The 21,730-nt window shown below is 35.4% G+C and overlaps 1 protein-coding gene across 2 annotated transcripts in view; it reads right to left on the minus strand.

Moving 5' to 3' along the window:
• Positions 1-21,730, minus strand: part of Dach1 (dachshund family transcription factor 1) — a 385,477-nt gene that overhangs the window by 35,333 nt on the left and 328,414 nt on the right. For both annotated transcript variants that reach the window (XM_021203188.2, XM_029541759.1), the window contains 4 exons: positions 14,987-15,138; positions 6,623-6,770; positions 3,564-3,707; positions 3,065-3,133 (listed from right to left, as the gene is read on the minus strand). In XM_021203188.2, the coding sequence (XP_021058847.1) occupies positions 3,065-3,133; positions 3,564-3,707; positions 6,623-6,770; positions 14,987-15,138 (513 nt within the window). The remainder of the gene's footprint in view (positions 1-3,064; positions 3,134-3,563; positions 3,708-6,622; positions 6,771-14,986; positions 15,139-21,730) is intronic.

The following is a 21,730-nucleotide window of genomic DNA, read 5'->3' on the forward strand; positions in this document are numbered from 1 at the left end:
GGAGGGGGAAGAGGGGGAGGAGGGGGAGGAGGAGGACAGACAGAAGAAACAAATTAATAGGTATTAAGTTTTCATCTCATACATTTTCTTTTTAAACTCATAGCTTGGAAAAATCATTAAGCAAAACTGTGAACTCCACAAAGCGAGATAGGAATAAAAAACGGCATTTTGAAAGCAATCGGAAGATTGTAAATCCTGCAGAGTAGAGGGAACAAGAAGAGTGCAGGAGGTAGAGGGAGGGAGGATCTGGGAAGGAGAGAGGAGGGGGATGAAAAACGTGGGGGGAGCAGGATCAGGTACTGGAGGGGACAGGAGAAAGGTACAGAGCGTCAGGAAATAGAATAAAAATATCTAGTAGTGGGGGATGAGGAACTGGAAGCAGCCACTGGAGGGTCCCAGACGCCAGGGAAGAACCCAATGCAAAGACTTTAGCCGAAATGCACAGCGAAGGGGAGATAGACCCTATAAAGACCACCTCCAGTACACAGGCATGGCCTCGATTCGAGGAATTGGGCCACCCATCCATCTCAAAAATTTTAACCCAGAAACGTTCCTGTCCAAAGGAATTACAGAGACAAAAATTGGAGCCATCTGCAGACAGCCCCAGCTGGGGATCCATCCTGTCTACAGACACCAAACCTCTGCACTGTTGCTGTTGCCAAGAGGTACTTGCTGGCAGGAACCTGGCGTGGCTGCTTCCTGGGAGGTTCTGCCAGCATCCTACCAATGCAGATGCAGATGATTGTTTCCAACCAGCAGATTGAGCTTAGGGACCCGCTTGTGTGAGCTGGTGGAGCAGAGGGTAATTGCAACCCCATAAGAAAAACAATGTAGGCTGGAAGGATTCATGTCTCCAGATAGATAGCAGAGGATGGCCTTGTCTGACATCAATGGGAGGCCCTTGGTTCTGTGGAGGTGTGATGACCCAGCATAGGAAAATGCTGGACTGGTGGGGCAGGAGAGGGTGGGGGGATGCGGGAGCACCCTCATCGAGGCGAAGGGGAGAGGGGGAGAGAAGGCAGATGTGAGATTGAGGGTTGTGGAGAGGTAACCCAGAGGGGGATATCATTTGAGATGTAAAGGAATGGAATGATTAATAATCCACCATCATCACCATACTCTTACACTCATTTATATTCAGTTTAAAATTATATTGAAAACATTTTGTTTTTCAAATATTGAAGCAATTTGGTTATGTTTACTACTTTATTCAGTTGGTTTAATTCTTGAAAGTAAAAGAAAGAAAATAAAAATAGTTTTTTTTCAGAGTATGTAAATTACAGCAATACAAATTTGGCATTTTCAATATTCATCCTTATACAGCAAGACTTTATTTATATTAAAATGCATATTTGGATGTATGTAAACTTTAGAATTTAAAATGAAAATAGGAACAATTTCATTAATTACTCAAATTCTGTTGCCTGTGCACTGTGCCAGATATATTTTTGTGATATATAAGCAACACATTTGGTGTAATTTCAGTATTTTGCGAAATAATTTCAATAAGTAGCCCAGGCTGGTTTTTCACTTGAAATTCCTCTCCTTTATTTTCAAAAAGTTCTAGAAATCACAGGCTTGTGGCACCTTACGCAAGTGCAAAAAAAGAAAAATAAGGAAAAAAAGCTGTTACTTCATCAATCCTAACAATGAATGACAGTGAACATATAGAGATGTGTGATCCTTATAGCTTTTGCCTATGTTCAATGGAAGATTACATAAATATTATACCAAACTGAACTGTCTGAGGTTTTCTAGAGTATTTTCATATGACCTTAAGTAGTGTATGCGTAATCCCATGTGTAAACACGCTAGAACTGGTATTACCTCCACGTGTACTGAGGGTCTCATTCCTCATAATGAGATTTAGCTTTCTGGTAAGTGTAACTTTTCCTACTAAGCACATTCTTTCATATGATCCAAAAGATGTGCGTACGTGCAGTGAAAGGCATCATTCTGTTAAAAAGGAGATAGTTTTTGCATCTAGAACTTCGTCTTCTACTCAATAAAATATCTCCTAATAGCATATTGTTCAAGTTTTGATAATTAAAACTAATCATTATATCATAAGGAAAGATATATATTGATTTAATATATAACATTCTATCCCCAGGAATATTTCTTCAATTTTTGGATGGTTATTTACTGGGTCATATGATACAAAACAAGTGTGCTTCTTTTACACTAAGCCAAGGCTGTCACTTTGGGAGTTGACTGAGAAGGTAACACAATTAGTATCAAATGATGCCCTAAAAATGATTAAGCTTAAAATGTAAAACAAAAGCATCTGAGAAGATTGCGGCCATTAATCATTTTAGATTTCCCCTTGAAGAATCATCTTCACTTGGAATAGAAAACAAATGCTCTTTTTTCCCCCGTTTCCATATTCATGTGGTTAGTGGATTTGTCTAGAATAGGTGTTGGAAAGTAAATGCTGCTTTCTGATTTCATTCTTGCTCAACCCCAGAGGCTCCACAATATACCATATCTAGCTTTCTAGCTGCTTAACACAACCTCCTTACTGTCCTATATCTGTTCTTGCTCAGCATACCTTCATTATTAAAATGCATATTATAGTATACAGAACATATGAAATTCCACGTAGGACCCAAACAATAATTCTAATTCTTAGCATTTAGTGAATTTATTTTATAGGTATCCTGCTGTGGCTGTCACAAAAATGAGTAGGCACCTTTACATTTTAAAATTATTTGTATAGTTCATGACTTTATGCAGAATGGAGTTATACAGCCTGCCAGAATTAGATTGTGCTTCGAACACTCAATAAAACACAACCACTGTGTCCAAGATTAAATCATACAATGTTTAAAATTAATTATTCCCTTTTAATTGCATTATATAAACAGAAATGACCTGTTAATTTAAAGAAAATCTATCAGCACAAAATGAATTCAGTCCTATAAACAAGCAAGATGAACTTGACCTTGTTTGAACTTGTTTTGATGTGGCCCAGATGGTAGGCTACATGCTTGAATAGCGGCCTAAAGCAGAGGAAAAACTCATATAGCCAGATCTAGATTTATAGCCTTCTGCAAATTCCTACCTTGTATTGTCCTTTCAGCATCTGCTCTCCCTCCGCTGCGGTCAGCTTCTATCTCGGGGGTCAGGGAGTCTAAAAGCACAAGAGAGGTAAGAAAGGACATAGATTTCATTTGATTCCTATTGTCTTTTGAAAACAAGAGCTACCTGTTCGTTTGATATGGAATTAAAGCCATGTAAATCTTTCTCCTCTTTTCAAGATTTGACAAAACAGTAATTATAAGAATGTTTGAAAGGTGTAAGTAGATAATGTAAAATTGTACATATTATAGATAAGTAGGGATGCTTAGATTAATCTTGCATCATTTTTCTGTAGAAATGAATTTTTACGCAGAAAAGCAATGCCAAGTCCCAGATAATGAGATCAAATCATACAATGATCAAATCACCTATCAAATAGCGCATGAGACCTAGACATATACACACTCACAAGCACATGTCCAACATTGTCCTTCCGCTAATGCAAATCAAAGTTGCATATGCAAAAACATGCATGCTCTCACCATTTAAGACCCGGAGACTGTCCGCTGAAGCTGCCTGTTTCAGTGTCTGCTCCGCTTGCTCACGGCGTTTGGTCTCAAATTCGAGTGCTTCCTGCAGTTTTCTCTTTGCTTTCTTTTCCTTCTTTAGCCTCTTTTGGACTATGGCTGGAAAAGAGACCTGCAAATTACTTTTTGGGTCTGTCACGATGCTGATTTACAAATGGTCAATAATCTTTATAGTCTTCATGTCTCCTTATAGATCAAAGTCTGGCTACAAAGAGGAAATCCCAAGTCCCAACTTCACCTTAAATAATCCCAAAGAATATGTTCATAAAAGCCAATTCTGTATTTAACCCTTAAATAACTACAAGAACGGCTTAATTGCCCTATGAAGAGATAAATTTAACAGATGGTACTAACTATAGTAAATATTTGTGTTCATTGATACAGGGAGCTTGCTAAAATAAAACTTGTGGCTTAGTCTCTGCTTGGAATCAGTTCACTGCAGAGTACACTCAATAGTGCATATTTTTGTGTGCATACTCCACAGCATACACAATAGTACATACTCTTGTATGTGTGTCCCTTGTCTCAGGAGGCAGTACCTCCACAAATGCTGCTGAAAGAAACCAGAAATAAAAAAAAAAAACCACCAGCTAGATTTTTAATAATTATTCCTTCTGATTTTATAAAATACAGAATATTGCATGTATATGAGGAATAACATATTTATGTTATTCATATACAGAAGCAGTCATTTTTATCATAATTATAATATCAGCATAATCAACAATATTATTTTTTTTAAAAAATGATTCCTTCCTGGGTAATACTATAACATATTTCAGGAAAACATTATAGTTTCATTTTGTTGAAGTCAGAGTGTAAATACAATCTTCCTTGAAATTATAATGTTCTACCGATAACATGGTTTTGTGCGAAAAAGTAGAGAATGATACTGAAGTGGGTTATGATACATTTTTCTTCCATTAGCTGATTAGAATAGTGGTGTCTAATGCTAATCAACAAATAATAAAAGATGAACAATCAAAATGCGCATCCATAGATTAAACTGTTTTTACCCTGGCTACACCTATGTAGGCAGACTTAGAAAGAAATGGTGGTAAATGCTAATTCTTTAAAAATTATCTATCTGGATAATTAATAACCACTCGGATGTTTGACCACATCAATATGACAAAGTAAATCTTTGAGATACAAAGAGAAACTGTTCTGTTTCTTGCTACCCATTGAAGAACAATGAATTTACTTAATTTCATATTTAATCGGCATGTAAACGTAGGAAAGTATTCTAGTAAATATTTAGTTTCAGTTTCTATTCCCTACATCTCATTTGTATCATCATTCGGTCTACGTTGATGGCAGCCCATTAACCTTTGAGCTCATTGGCTTTTGTATCACATATCTCAAATAATTTTACCCCTAATGGGCATTGACTACATTGTTATCTATGAAATAATTCGCACTGATTCAAAACACTGCCAGTTTTCTTTATTTAAGAATGAAATAATTTTCTTATTTTACTGTTCTTGTAGTTCTTTTTCCAAATGTTATATTAGTATTTATCCATGAAAAGATATAGTAGTTTTGAAACAAGTTTATAAATAGCACATGACCAGGAAACATGGATACACAGCACTGAGGCATTTACCATTCAATTTCCTCCTATCTGATTGCCTGAAATAAGATCGAACCAGTTGTCTGCAGGATAACACACTTCATGAGTAGATACATTTATAGTGGGTAAGTATGAATACTTATTATTTTCAGCTTATGGTTGGAAGTTAATTAAATGGGAGGATTCAGGGTGTGATCTGTGGATGATTTGCCCTCTAGTGGTTAGAGGAATAATACTGAAGGCATAACCTGGTCCTCCTAAACTTGCCAGTCTCCAAAGGTTACTTTAGAAATCCTAAGGCCTATCATTTAGTCTTATAGGAATCTTCTTCAGGCTAGAAAAAAAGTAGTATCATGGCTCTCTCATCAAAAACGGTTCCACAGCTTCAACTCTGTGCTCAAGCATCCTCACTCACTTTACACACATCTGTTATCATGCCTGAATTATTTTAGTCCTAAATCTATGCATACTCACAATATTTTATACCATGTTATATACTGAATGAGTGTTATGGGATGTATGATGATGTCTCTAAAAAGCTGAATTCAGAAACCTACTAGCTATTGATTCATAACTACTAATGCAACGACTCTGGAAATTCTAAAACAGAAACAATGATCTTTAAATGACCACCTCAAACATGAAAAGAGGACAGTTGAAGAATTTATAAAGGATACTTATAAAATTAAGGAAAGGGAAGTCACCCTTTTCTAGAGATCTTGTGAAATCATGTAGCTGAATCGAAGGAGAGATTTGTTGTCATCATCAAATTCATGTATAAAATTAATACACAAATATGAATGACCTTCAAAATTATTTATCGATGACCAGTACAATATTGTAAAAGAAACAATTTGCAGATCAATAACGCCATTATTTTTATCCAATAAGAATTCATTTTGATCTGTGCTTTATGTACTTGACCTTGTTGAATGAAAATGAAGCATTCAGAAGGAAAATTATACAAACACTTAACTTCAGTCATTTGCTCAGATATTCATCAAGCTTCCATGTCAGTTGATAAATATCTCACCAAACCTGCTTTGCTTCAATAATCAGTCTTTTCTATTTTAGTTTTATGACTTTAACTCCTGAGGTTTTCAAAGAGCAATTGTGAGTGAACGCAGCATTCTTCATCAGAGTTCTCATCTTATCAGAGCCCATTCTTACCTTAAAGAATATTAATTCATTAAACCCTATAAGCAATGTAAACTATATGATCAACAATATGGATAGATGTACCCAATCCTGAGGTAGAAAACAGAAGATAGTATGGACTTTGAACATTCATAAATACAATAAACTTGCGAATCAAGCACTATTCTAAGTTTTGTTACAGGCCATGTAGCAAAAACTAAAGTAAATAACCAAACACAGAACAGAATTATTATGTTAAATATTTCACTTGAACTATTGGACTTGTGTGGAGTTTCACAGGTACCTCTGTTCTTTTGTTCCATGGCCAGTTGCTTCTCAAGTGTTTCTCTTAATTCTCTTTCTCTTAAAAAATCCATCTTCAGCTCTGTTTTTTCCAGTTGGACCTGCTTTTCTTGAGCTCTGGCATTGTCTATGGCAACTTTCAAGAGGCCCTGGACAAAGAAATTATTCAGCATGAGGATATTTTGGTATAAAACTCATTTTGTTAGTTATTTAGATGTATTCAATTCCTGCAAACACAAATGCATAAATATAACAACTAAAACCAACTAGAAAACCTTCTAAGTCTAATTATACTATTTAGGAAGACAAATATTTATGGCATGTGGGTTCATTGATTTGAAGTAGACTATTCAGCTTTTGAAAAAGATAATAAGTGTCACACAAAAGCATACTATAAAATACAGATGGAAAAAGATGCAGGCAACAGTTCTACAGGAAGCATTCAGCATGGCCTGGTAGGCTGACAGCATCTTCAAATTCATTCATCCATTCCCCAACAAGGACACACCCTCTAAAGCTGTCTTTCATTGTCTTCCTCACTTCAACTATCTGCATCTGCTGTAGGAAGCTTTCTCTTCCCTCTAGATCTACACATGGTTCACACCCTCATTTTACTTCACCTTTGCCTAATCGTCCAGCCAGAAATAGCCCTTCATGTAGATGCTGCTAGCCTTTCTTAACCATTATCATTAGGTTCACAATTAAATAATATTACTAGATACCTATGTATTCACTGGTTTATATCATCCTTCTTCCACTGTAATGTAAGTTTTTGACAAAGGCAAGGATATTTGTTACTATTTAGCACTCAGTCTCCAAAAACCCAAACCATGCCCATAATTTTAAAATATTATAATATTCAAAAATTAAAATGATCACTCTGCTAGATTTTTGAGATGCATAATATAATTATGAACAAAACATTAGCTATCTAGAACAAAAGATTAGCTATCAGTCATCTTTATGAAGACCTTAAAAGTACTTTAATAATCTGAGAATAATATTAGGAGAGTATTTCACAGGCAAGTAAGAATTCAGTGAAAACAAAACTTACTTAGTCTTACAACTGATCATAGGGATATGTACTTTTCTGATGTATAATTTTCATCAAATTTAGCTGTTCCTTCATATTTTAAATGTAAAATGTGAGCACATAGTCTACATATAAAAATATCTTGTGTGCTTTGTCAGAGAAGTTATTTAGGTCCAAAGTTATTACTGAAAATTGCAGTTAAAAATTCTATCACCATGAATTCAGCAATGCAAAATGCTATATTTGGAGTATAAAGTATTTTGTCATGGTCTGTGAATGTGCCAGTCTCAAATTTGCCATTGAAATTACACAGGAGGTGGAATTTAATGCCGTTGCTAGACAGTCTCAAGGATTCAACTTTTTTAAAGTGTCAGTGTGAAAACTTTGAACCAGGAATTCCAACTTTGGTTTGACTTGAATGAGAATATAGACAGATAGCCTGTCTCCAGTAGAACAGTGTAACTCTTAATACACTCAAAACCATTTTAATTATATATATAGTTATTGTGTGCTATGTTCGGCCTAGAGTTTTCTGCTTAATTCTTTTTCTATGTAGCAGCTCTTCCACCCCCACTCCCTGGTTGCTTAATAATAAAACCTAGCTTCTAACGAAACTGACATCTTAACTGAATTCAGTAACATTCCTGTATATGTTTCTTCTGCACCAGGAACAAACAATTAGTAACAAATGAAAGAGATCATTACATCAAGTGCCCTTTTAGATCACCCCAATTAAAACTTTAGTTTAGCTGTATTTTAATTCTAAGATACCAAATTCTAATTTTCTGCTCTGATTGCTCTTGTTGACTTATCTTTGAAAGATGTACTCTCTCTGCAATGTCTAGAGATTATTTAGCAAGATGCCAATGTTGGCACCACTTAATGTGTTGATTGGTTGTATTATCAGTAGCTGTTTAAAATAAATTACTATTAAACTATTATTGTCCTTGGGTGACAAGACACAATATTTTTGTGTTCTTAAATATGAAATAATCATTACAAATAAACACGTTGACTAATGTTAAGCTCTAATCAGTGTGATTATATTATTAATATCAGTTTGTAAAGGATGAAGTTGCTCGTAGCATTAACATTTACTTTATGCTTTTGTTACAGTTACTGGTAACTGTAGCCAGTGGTGTTTTGACTGTGTCTGAAAAACATTAGCTTTTAGGATCTTATGCTCTATAGAGACTATAGATGAGGTATTTAAATTTTAGACTTTAAATTAAAGCACATCAGTAGGAGTCCAGTGTGAACTAAAGTCTGCACAAGGACCAGACTGACCCATACACAATGGGAAGGTATTGCCAACAGTAAGTCTGTGCATAACAACATAAATACAGATTGTTTATTCAAGATCAGTGCAACAGGGAGATTGGAAAAAAGCAACAGCAAGCAGTGTTCACAACATCTACATGTTCTTGAGACCCCATCTAACTATCAGGCCCAATATTCTCAGATTTGTGTAAATTTTGTTGCAGTTCCAGTTAGGTGGTGTGCAGAAGTTCACAATAACCATGTGGTCTCGCACAGAAGGACTAGATCTGCACAGTGCCATGACATTTATAGTACAGTTAAGAGGGAGAGGTTTCAAGCATGATTTTTTTCCTCTAAAGGGTCTTTATAGTCCTATAACACTGAAGTTGGGTGATGGCTCTAAGGAAATGGAGTTGAGGTTTATTCTGAAGCACAACAATGGTAAAAGACAATGGTTGGTTGTCCACAGATTTATTTTCATGATATTTGTGATTGATGTTTGTGATCATATACAAGTTCTTACCAGCTAAAATATTTTCTTTTCTTCTTTTTCTCCCCGAAGAAGGTAAACCACCTCAGAAAATTGCCAAGGTGGGTGACTCTGCAGTGAGCCTAACAGTCTTACTACAGTGTCTACAGTTCAGACAGCATAGGAGAGGACTTCCAGAAATTCTCATATGAATGCCAAGTTTTAGACACACCAGCTCTATCCATGAGTAAAAGTTTTCTTATTCTACTTTTGTGTTATATTCAGATTTATTTTTGAAAGTGATATAACAGTGTTTCTACCGAATAATGTGCCACAGAGAAAATGAGTAAAACTTCCCATCTGAGGAAGACTAGAAGCAGTTCTATTGCCCAACAAATATTAAAACTTAACAGAGAAAGGTCCAGAGGGCTCAGAGATTCACCCAAGACCTTAGTAGTCTAAGGTTCTAGGTCAGAGCATGAGCTATGTGAAAGTCCTGAAAGCCAGACTTTTGACAACAGAAAGAAAAAAAAATTGACAGCATGAAGTAATGAACTATGACAGAAGTATTATTAAAACTGTTCTCAGTCTTATATTACAGAGTTTCGCAAACTTGATCAATGACATTCTTCCTATGAAACACCCCTACTGTGTATAAGCCCACCTTGTGAGTCATGTGTGCATATAGTAAGCCAGCCAGGGCTCTGAAATCACTATTACCATATCTGCCTCAATAACCTTATATGCACAGCCATTATATCCAAAGATATAGTAGCGTCATTGTAAAATAGAACTGGACATGGTTAAGTGGCAGGGTGGATATAGGGCCTAGCAGTCAAGTCTGATGAACTGAGTTCAGATTCCAGAACACAAGTGATTGAAGGAAAGAACCAATTGTAAATTCCTTGCTGACCTCCAGGTGTGCACCGTGACAACCCCCTCATTTAATCACCACCACATGTACAAAATAAATACTTCAGTATTTTAAAGTGTATAGAACCATTATAACTGGCACACTAGATTTTCTTACTAGTACTGAATCATACTGTTGTTGTTACTGTAAATAATGTCTAGTAAATAAGGGATATAGCCCAGGATTTGAACTATCATTGTTGTTACCATTACAGTTAGTGGCGTTCAGAATCCTAGGTATACTTTAGTAGTTTTTTTACTTTAGTCTTTCCCAAAATTGTATAAGGGAAAAAAAAGGGAAAGAAAATCACATTACATAATCATAAAGGATGTAATACCAATATAGGCAACTTTAACCCAGTCAGACTTTGGATATAATGTTATTTTCTAGATAGGTTTAAATAAATTTTATATGAATGAGGCAAATAAACAAGCAGTCAGTCTTTGGATATAATGTTATTCTCTAGAGAGGTTCAAATCGACTTTATATGAATAAGGCAAATGAGCAAGCTCTTCATTGTTTCACAGGACATAAAAGGCAAAGTAAAACAACTCGTATGCTATTGGGAAGCCGGTTTGGAGATGGATAATGTGAACGTCTCAGTCATACTTAGGCCAGTTCCACTTCCTTGTATTTCCGCTCACATGCAAAAGTGCTTCTCAAACGCCATAGTTGTATTACATTTAATTATTAAACTAGAGTAAATAAACTTGGAACTGTCCTTTTCTCCTTCTACCATCTCTCTTAGGATTTCCCACGTGGGTTAATTTCTGATTTAGTTGTGTTATTTAGTTGGTGACACTGAAAGATTGGACATGGGGAATGTTAGGTAAGCCAAACACTCTACCACTGAGCCAATGCCATTTTCTTAACTTCTCTCTGCACACAAACCACCTCTTTCTGCCAATACCCTTTATTATAAGAATCTTTAGAGATAGCTTTGTCTATAACTAAATGTATTGTCTTCATCCTCTCTTTTATTTCAACTTTTACTTATTAATCTACTCTTGAACTCTACTATGTGTAAGTCAGAAGTGTCCTTCCCACTGAATTGTCTCACTAGCTTCGCCTCTGTTCATTCTACAGGGAATTTGCACTTTCACTGTATGTACTGGTTTGGATGTAAAAACGCACAAATAATTACACTGTCCGTTCTAAGCCTTAATGTTTAGTGATTTAAGATTAGAATCCTATTGAGTGTACTCTTATTTTCAGCCAATTCTTGAAGGTGTCGAATCCAAGTATTGGACCCCAAAACATTTCCTCATATTAAACTGCCCTGTAATCTGTCCAGGGACTACATTGAAACAGAAAGCTGTAGTGAAATATGTACATACTAAATATACTAAAATACCATGTAAAAAATGCAAGTTCTAAAAAAAAGAAAAGGAATGAAATTTTATTCCTCCTTTAACATTAATTACTGTTATTCATTTTTTGATATTTTCCTTTTCACTCTTAGTTTGTAAAATACTCAAACTCTATAACTCTTCTAGGTCCTGAATTCTTAAGGCATTAATAAAATATTTTTAATGAGTATTCCATTTTTACATGCAAATACATTTTCCATAAGTCTTACTTCTAAAGTAGAAAGAGGTGGTAATCATTAAAATGATATTGTGATGGAGACATCTGTAGCAATCACCACAGATTTAATTATTAGAAGTTGTTAACTAATACTATACTGTAAAATCACTTGCATTGAAAACACTGATGCCATGAACAATATTTTAAAGGAATTTGGGAAATTACTCTTCATGGCAACAAGGAACTTTCCAGATAACCATGGAGCGTTATACTGACTATATGAGTATGTTACAGTTCTGAATCAGAAAGCAGAGAACTCAATTATACATACTTGAACCAAAAGACAAAAATTGAGGTGGGCAGATTGTAATTACCCAAATTAAAATTCAGACAGCAAACACATTCATATTCTATAACTAATAAGCAAGGGTCATGATTGTTTAAGCATTTTATATGACACCTTGGATAATGGCATTACTCAATAAATGTGCCAATAATAAGAGTTAGCATCTGTGGTTTTTTACAAACTTACTTGAAATCACCAAAAAATCAGTATATATATGATTATCAGTATGCATTTGTATTTGTTTCTCAGTGTTTGGACATCTGATTTCTTTTTAGTTTTACTTTATGCATACATATGTTCATGAATGTGTACATGAGGATATATTAAATATTCATAGTCGTATAACACCTATGTCTATACAGACATGCATATGTATAAGACTGATGTAAATATGTATAATTTTTAATTCAGGAATTTTAAATTGATCATCTAGCTTTAATAGTTCCAGATCTCAATCAATAAAACCTAAAAATTAATTATTTAACTTGTTTTGCTTATCATCCTATAGGTAATTCTTCTAAACTATGTCCTCGGGGCATATGTTTGAAAAAGAGAGCAGGTTTAGAACACTTAAATAAATAGTTAATTTGCCTAAAATATGTACATCTGGTTTTTCTCTTTCTTTCTAAAACAAATACCTAGAAGTTATGGGAATAGGATGCGTAGTCTAAGTGCTCCTAGCATACTGTGGGTGGATGAGTACTCCTGACTCTCAGGGCTTCACTTGGATCTGTGAACGTTAGCACAGTTCTCAGGCCTAGAGTGCAACCATTCCTCAGGCGAGTGTGAGGCTTTCTAACAAAAAACTGGATTTTATTTGGTGCTGAAATTCAAATCAAATTAGGCTGTTCAAAGTTAGCTTAATATGGAGTTAAACATAGAATAAAATACTGTTCTCTACTTTTCTTAATTTATTAGTGCCTTGAGAATTTTGTATCTGTTTAAATCATATTCACCCCTACTGTCACTTCTTCCAGATCTACCCCCTTATCTGCACACCCAACATTGTCTCTTCTCTTTCTGGGTTTCTTTGTCTCTCTGTCTCTGTCTTCCCTTGTCCCTCTCGGTGTCTGTCTGTCTCTCACTCTCTTGCTCTCTCCCTCCTGTCTCCCACTCTTTCTGTCTCTAGCTCTGTCGCTTTCGCTCTCTCTCTCTGTCTCTGACTCTGTCTCTCTCTTGCTCTCACTGACTCTCTCTGTTTCTGTCTTTCCGTCTCTGTCTCCCGGTCTCTCTTTTATTAAATTATTTCATTTACTTATGTTCCAAATGTCCCTCACCCCCGTCCCCTCTCCCTCTCCCCCTCACCCTCCCCATTGCTTCTGAGAGGGTGCTTCCACACCCACCCACTCACCCAACCGCACCCACCTCACCCCTGCCAGCATCCGGCTTCTCTGGGTCATGACGGTTCTACTCTTTAGTTAGATTTTTGTCTGCCTTGAGCTTGCATCGATGGAATGTAAGTTGTTTAATCTGTTGTGAATTCATAGTGCAACTTTCCTCCTGTGTCCCCAAAACACTTTTTTCTCAGAGGCACCAGCATCCTCTTCCTCTTAAGCCTATTCCCTCCTTTTCCAGAAGGATCCCCGAGACAGACAGCAGAGGTATGATACATATATTACATGTAGAGCTGAACATTTGATGGACTCTTAGTCTGCAGTTTGACCAGTGGTGGTATTCCCCTACCTCTCGGAAAGCATTTATCTTAACAAGAGAGAAATGTACAATGATCTTTACTTGTAATATGGGTAAAATTTCAGAGAAAGTGTCTCACGTTTGCTTTCAGATATAACCACTAATTAGGCCATGATAGAAATGACGCTGGACTGATGACTTTTTTCAATTACCAAAATATAAAAACCTTAATGTTGACTACAGTTCTAGCAATTCTAATTACATTCATATTAAAAATGCCATATTAATAGATGAGAAGATATGTTACATTAAAGGCCTTCTGTTATGTCCTTGGAGAGGTAAATAAAATTAATTATGTTTCTACTGGGGCAAAGTTTAATATGGTAGGAAATGTGTTTAAGAAAATATAATAGAGGATAGAGTGCAGGGATGACAGCATCTATATCTTGTGTCTTCTTCCAGATCCTCCTAAGATGGGGAAATAAGCTCCATCTGGGGCCCACATGATCCCTTCATGCGTGGCAAGAAAACTATGCTTTCTTCTATCCCAAACACTTTTATTATCTTGGCTCCCTGCACTATGTTATTGTTAACTCTAAGTATTTTTGATTCATAATGTACTGTACGTAAAATATACATCCTGAGGGCCACATAGGAAATCCGTAGAAACATTTCTATGGCTTTTTGAAGTCTATTCTTTGAAGAGTCCTTACTAACTGAAACAAACTTATTTATGAAAGAAGCCATTATTTAGGAATCTTCTATGTTAGACATATTGAAAACGACTAAACATGTCATTTCCTCGCTGGAAGGCCAGAAGTTTAAAAATATCTAAATATTTACTAGAACTTGGATGCTGTCATTTGGTAAATCAGACAAATTTATATACTTAATTTGGTCCCATTATTTGGCAGTAAAGAGAAAGTTCATTAAGGGGGTTCTTTTCATAAGTGCTCACATCAGTTTTGTGGACCTTTATTGTGGCACAGTATAAAGGTTCTGTTGTGTATTTCTACAAGAATTTGGCTGGTATAGACAGCTAAAATTTAATTTTGTGTAGAAATGTTTAATACCATTGATCAGACAATCTCAAGATAGTTATTTGAAATAGGTTCTATTTTAGAAAACTAATTCTCATGTGTTTGTGTTTCATGTTCTTTACACGCACAGTGAAAAGAGACCTACCTGTATGTTAGTGAGAAGGGTCTCTATGGAAGACAGGCCATCAGGAAACAGAAAGGGAGATGGGAAGCCAGGAGGTAGTGGTTGTCCATGCCCAGTTAGAGAAAGTTTGTCGATGCTGTCTCTTGCAGTTGGTGTGGAAAGTGGGGTCTCATCTGTATGTGATTGAAACAAAAATATAGAACAAGTTACGCTTGTCTGTTTTTATTAGACCTCAGTAATGGCTTCCCCAGTGGTTTCCAGAACATTTATTGCAAATTGGTTCCTGCTATCAGGAGAAAATGCTTTCTGCTGAATTTTCTTTAATGAAAAAGCTGTGGAGATACAACAAGATAACATTAATGAGTAACTTTATAAGCCTTTTAAATGCAGTCTCTAATGAGACTGAGTTTACAGTGCCATAGAATCTTTTTAAAACAAATATTATCTCATATATAGTTGTGATAATATATTCAGGCTGACTTTATGGGCGCCTTCCCAATTATCTCATTTTAGTTTTTTCTGTTTGGATTGACAATAGAGTATTTCTAAAGCTTTATACAAGAGAAATGTTTTGTCTGTCAGGATGTTTTCTTCTCAATTAACCCTTCCTTTCTATTGATGGTTCACCCAAACACAGTCTTAATAAGATTAATGAAGAATCAACATGTGAAATTTCTTTTTGCTTTTATTTCTCTCCTGTCTTCTTCACTATTAATATTTTTTAAATATCTAAAGAGGAAGGCTGGAATCCAAAAGTATTGTTTTTAAGTTACTATTAAAATAATCACTCTCATTAGCTAAAAAAAAATGTATTTGAAAAACTTAAACATCCAGAGTTTTTCACATAAAAAGGAAACTGAAGCAAAAAAGCAATAAAAAAAAAATGTAACTTCCAGCACAGTATAGTGGAAATCTTATTACCCTTCTAAGGTAAGTTTTCATTTCTTTCGATGGTTCCATATTCTTCAAAATTTAGGCAACACGGAGTAATGACCAAACACAAGAACTCTTTCTTTTTATTTTTAAGAGTTTTCGTTTTGCTCCTTATTATTTGATTTAAACACTTAAATAATTTCAAAGGAAATGGAAACAATTGGTGGCTTAAATACACAGAAGTTTTACTTAGGGCAGTAATCTCTATTTTAAAATATTTTAATATTTCACACTAATAAAATTAATCAGCACAATATAGTTGCTTAGCCCCGATACTATCTCTTAATTCTACAAATGGCTAAAAATTTCAGCATAATTCTTTTATTTTATCCTACAATACCTTATCACATAGCACCTTGTCCAAATCTCTCTCTCTCTCTCTCTCTCTCTCTCTCTCTCTCTCTCTCGCAGGGATATCACAGAAGGTGTCATGCCTTATTATCTTCATTAATGTTAGAACATGGTAAATGATATACCTCATCATTCCAGACTTTTAGTCAATGAACCAAATAAATCGAAGGCTAGGGAGGGATGTGTGAGACAGAAGATGTCCTATTGACTATGTTCCTATAAGAACTCACTAACTCTTCCACAATTTCTCCTTCCACTGCCTCTGTTAACTCACTGACAGAAGATCTCAATCAGCATGTACTTGAAGCAGAAACAATAAGCAACTAAGCCCGAACTCAAGTTGCCTCATTTTTTCAGAGCTTTCACTTAGGGTAGAGAAAGGCTTCAGGGCTTCTGTCGTGCTGCCCCATGGCTGATATCTGTAAGGCAATTTTGGACACCATTTACCTTGCTGTCATAAATTACTTTTCTGGACCAAGGTTGCTAGTGTTTTCTCATAATGGTTCTGAAAAGGCACTTATTAAACATCTATGTTCATGTGTCATTGTTTAAGAAAGGGGAGCAATATTTTTTGATCAGTTTCACCTTAGCTGTCACATGGTAAGGAGAATGTGCCTTAATAGATCATGGGGATAGTAAGTGCTTGTCTTTTGAAGAAAGGCAGAGAGTCTGATGACCACCTGAGGATTTTTCCTGTTAGCATCTACGACTTCATAGTTTTGATAGACTATGCAAAATATGAGAACCAAATTTATTTATACACACAGTTTTTCATATTTTCTATTACCAATAATTATTTGTTTTAATTTCAATGCAGTTCTACTTGACTATGTTTAGCAGTGGAGAGTCAAAACATTAAATCACCACCATACCTACATTCATGCGCTGTTAGTTATTGAAGCAACGCACACCATGATAGAGCTGGAAGAAAAAGTTCCAGTGTAAAAACATTATGAAGTTCACATAGACTAGAGTGACCTATTCCAGGCAATAAATGTCTAATTTCTAGAGTTGGTAAAGCACTTTAACTTAATTATTGTAACTTAATTAGCCACTGCTCATCCCAGTCAGTGATTAAGACTCTTTTGGCTACATGCTAAAGCATATGTGTTCATACATATTATTTTTGCAAATTCACCTAGTCTCATACATGAGAATAAACTACATTTTCTATACATTTGAGGCAGAACAACTTAAAATAGAAAGAAAAGATTTTTTTTTAAAGTTTAATACATACCTTTCTTATAGAAAAATAAGGCAAATTACTTAGAGATAAAAAATAAACCAAAAATATATGTATTCATTTGGGTATCAATATGCTGTTATCTGAGACAATACTGTCACCTCATGGGAAAAGGCATCATAGAAGCCACTTTACTTCCTCCTTCATGGAGTTAAGGACATGGTTTCTCTCTTTGAATAAAAAGATGACCTTTGACACGTGAAATGTTCTCAGAAGATTAAAGCAAAAGTTGGACGCCAGAAAATGTGGTAGTCTGAGCACCACATAGTCTCTATTAACTTCAAAGTGTCAGGGAAGAGGAACACATAGTTACAGATTGGATGTGCATTTGATATACCTGCAAAGGGTGTTAGAGATTGTGCATAAATGACAATTGGCTGGCCAGGTTTCTAATTTGTGGATTATTATGCCCTTTATCAACAGATTTTGGTACCTGGCTGTAAATGACCAGAAATTTCAAGAAGTGTATAAGAGAATACTTTTTACTCCTGCTGTGGTTTGAATGGCGATCATCAATTCATGTGTCCACATTTGTCATGGTATTTTATCTGGAAAAGTCCTCCCGCCCATACACACAGATGTATCTCACAAACTTAAGATGAGAGTTTTTTCTTCTGTAGAATGTGACCTACGTCCAATGGCATGTAACCTCAAGAGAAAAAGGCAAATGAGATTTGGAAAAGGAGAAGGCACACACAGATGCACTATGAAGGAGGTGATGTGCCTGAAGGCAGATACTAAAAAATCCTGTAGTAACAGTTAAATGATCCTGGTACTCCACACGTGCTAGATGAAATAGCATGCTGGTTACCTATTAGGATGTTATATTTAAATTCTAAAAAGAAGTTATTAACTTCTAAGCATTATTGGAAAATGGAAAGGCACATGCTACAGTTTAACAAGTAATTTCATTTTAATGCTTGGAAAAATTACTGATTGAAATCTGAATAATTACACAATAAATACGCCGGCAATTTTATCATTATTTAATCAGGATAATAGAAATTGAAAGTACAAATGGAAAAGAAAAACATTTCAATTATATCATAAAGGATGAAAACATTGGATTTTGGTTTTCCTTATCACCTGAACTCCGGATTCCACTCAAACTTTAAGCCATTTCTTACTGAGAGACCATCAGGAAGATTGATGTCCCGAAAAGACAAGCCTCTTTCCTCTTCAATCTTATCACACATAACAAGTTAGCAGGATATCCTAAGGAACAATGTTGTTTAAAAAAATAATGGGCCTCTGCTTTTAAAATGTTTTCTTTCCTGTTAATAAAATCCAATTCAGTTGTTATTCTCATAACCAGTCCCTTTGGGTTTGAATTACACATTCTCTCAAGTGTGTGTGTGTGTGTGTGTGTGTGTGTGTGTTGAGGGTGTGGTGAGGGGCTGGTATGTGTGCAGCTATGCCGATCTGTAATGGTTTTTGTACTACTATCTTTATTAAACTGCCCATTCCAAGTTAAAGAAAGGGAGTTTGCATGTAAACTGTAAATATAGTGGTAATGTGAAAAAAACAAAGTGCTGAGCAAGATTGTAGAGAATATGCTACTTACTATTAAGAAGCGAATACATTTTATGACAATATGCATTTTTGTTACTTTAATAAATATCTGTAAGAAACCAAATATTTCAATAGAAGTATAACTGAACTAAAATAAGATCATGGACAACTTACAAATTAAATGAAGGTGCTCATATAAATAATTGAAAATTATTCCCAGATATATGACCTAGTCGGGATAGACCAGGAGAGGTGTCAGATTCCCCTGGTGCTGGAGTTTTCAGAGGGTGTGTGTTGCCCAGCCTTACTGCTGGAAACTGAACCAGGTCCTCTCCAAAAACAACACAACACTCTTAAACACTACACTATCTCCCCAGTCCCATACTAAGTTTTTTTAAATAAAAGAGATCACATTCCTATATATGATACAGCTAAATTCAAAGAAAAAAATGTTAGATACACAAAGTGAGTTCTGGTCCCTATGTTACCAAGTTTTATCAAATTTTATAGTGATAAAACCATCTTATATCACCTGAAACACATTTGGCTATTATATAACAAAGATTAGTTCAAAATCAAAGAATTATGCTTTAATCCAACTAGATTATATATGCAGAAATGTTTTTCAAAATATGAAACATTAGTGTGAATGTGGAAAAATAAAACATCCTCGATGAATTTCCTCATTTTTACATGATACAGAGAAATGCCATCCTCTTATGTGTTGCTTGTGGTATCTAACTTCTCTCTATATAAAGATGTATCATGTTGATGGAGTTCATGGGCAGAGACTGAGAAAAGCATAAAATCACCAAGGAGCTTTGTGAATATATTCTAAGCAGTGTTAGAACTTGGAAGTTCAAAATTGGAGACACTGATATGGAGGGATGGGGAGATAGGACAAGGGTGAAGACACTTCTCTTGCAGATAAAGGGACTTGAGTTTAATCCTCAGATACAATATGCTATGCTACATACAATTATAATCCTAGAGCTGGGGAGCCAAGAGGATTGCCTCTAGGACCCTCTGCACGCCAAGTTGTAAGCCAAGGCATTAAAAGATCATGTCTTAAAAGATAAGCTAGCCAGTGGTTGAGGAATCAGCCAAATTTAATCCGTGGCATCAATATATACACAGATGTGCACCTGCACACACGTGTATATAGTTGTACACATACAAATATAATGTTATAAAGAGAATAATATATAAATATACTTATAGAGATGGTTGAGGTGTGCTAAAAGCTACACTAAACAGACAGTTTTCTCCAATGTAACTCAGATTTATTGCACATTTATTCCTTGAAACTATTAAGTCCATGGGTGGTTCTTCACTTTTAGACAGATATTTTTTTAATGTGCCTGAGTATTAGGAGTCACTTCTTACACAAGGAGAGAATATATTTATAATCTTGAGGTTTCAGATAGACAAAGCTCTTTTTAAAAAAAATTTCTGTTAGCAAAGTATGTGAATGAAGAAAAGGACAGCAAATCTGGAAGAGTGTACATGCAGGAAGAAGAACCCTCTGTTTGTCTTGAAGCCACATTGCACCCATAATATTATAATGAAATTACCTTCTATTGGAAGGTAATGCTATCCTTTAAAGGGTGATTTCACAGATAGATTCATGAGCTAGGAAGATGATTTTGTTAAAATATACATCAAATTTTAATTTCAACTAGATTATTTGACTACTCCAAATTGTTTACTTGGAAAATGAAGAGATTATTTTGCATTGGATAAATTGAGACAGGATAGAGGAAGAAAACAGAAATTTCCATGGTATGAGCTATGCAGTGAATTTTTGTTGGAGACTATGCAGGAGTAGGGAAAAGGTCATATAAAGAAACCATGTAGGGAATTCTGGGTCTCTAATAACCTGAAGAAATTATATTTTAATGGAATTTTAACTAGAAAGCATATTTTCTACGACTATTCAAATAGCTTTCTATGTAGTCTGCATTTTCATTGTTGAGATGTGTGTACAAAGGTCAGACTGTACACTAATATTTTAAAACTTATTGTTGATAGCAAGTTTATCCCAGGAATCCAAACCTATGATTGCAGGTAGATACTTGTGCACACAAGTTCATTGCCTCAGCAACTAGGAACTTCAATCATTAAACACACACACACACACACACACACACACACACACACACACACTGATTTACCTCATAAACCTGTGGAATTGCTTTCACTCTGCTTGCTTCATAAAGTAGTTAGTTGTCAATGATTATGAAAGAGCTGGCATAGGGTGTGCTGAAAAGATCCATTTAATTGACCTTTCTGACTTTTCCGTGACCCCGTAGGCTTAGCCTGACTGCTGATACTGCAAGAGACTATGGGAAAGCGTTTATTGAAGGCTGCACAACAGACAGGGCTCTATTTCCTGGGTTAATGTTTTGTATATCTGCACAGTAGGGCCATTAAGGGTTCTCAGAGCACAAGGGAAACAATCATAACATTTGTTTTTAGATGACTGACTCAGGACATGTACCCTAGGCTTTATATAGAAACTGTTTTTGTTTTATTAAGGGACTGTTTGCCTGTTAGTGATAACATCATTAAAAATAAATGAAAGGGGGCTGGTAAAATGCTTCCCCAAAGCAGAAACCTAATTAAAGGTGATGTGCCGGCTATGAGGCTTTTTTTTTTTCTTTCAGGATGTAGAAATAGACCAAGGTTACTTCTCTTTCATTTTGTAAGGCCCAACGAATACCCCA

Source organism: Mus pahari, chromosome 8 (assembly GCF_900095145.1).
Source record: "Mus pahari chromosome 8, PAHARI_EIJ_v1.1, whole genome shotgun sequence".
NCBI lineage: Eukaryota > Metazoa > Chordata > Mammalia > Rodentia > Muridae > Mus > Mus pahari.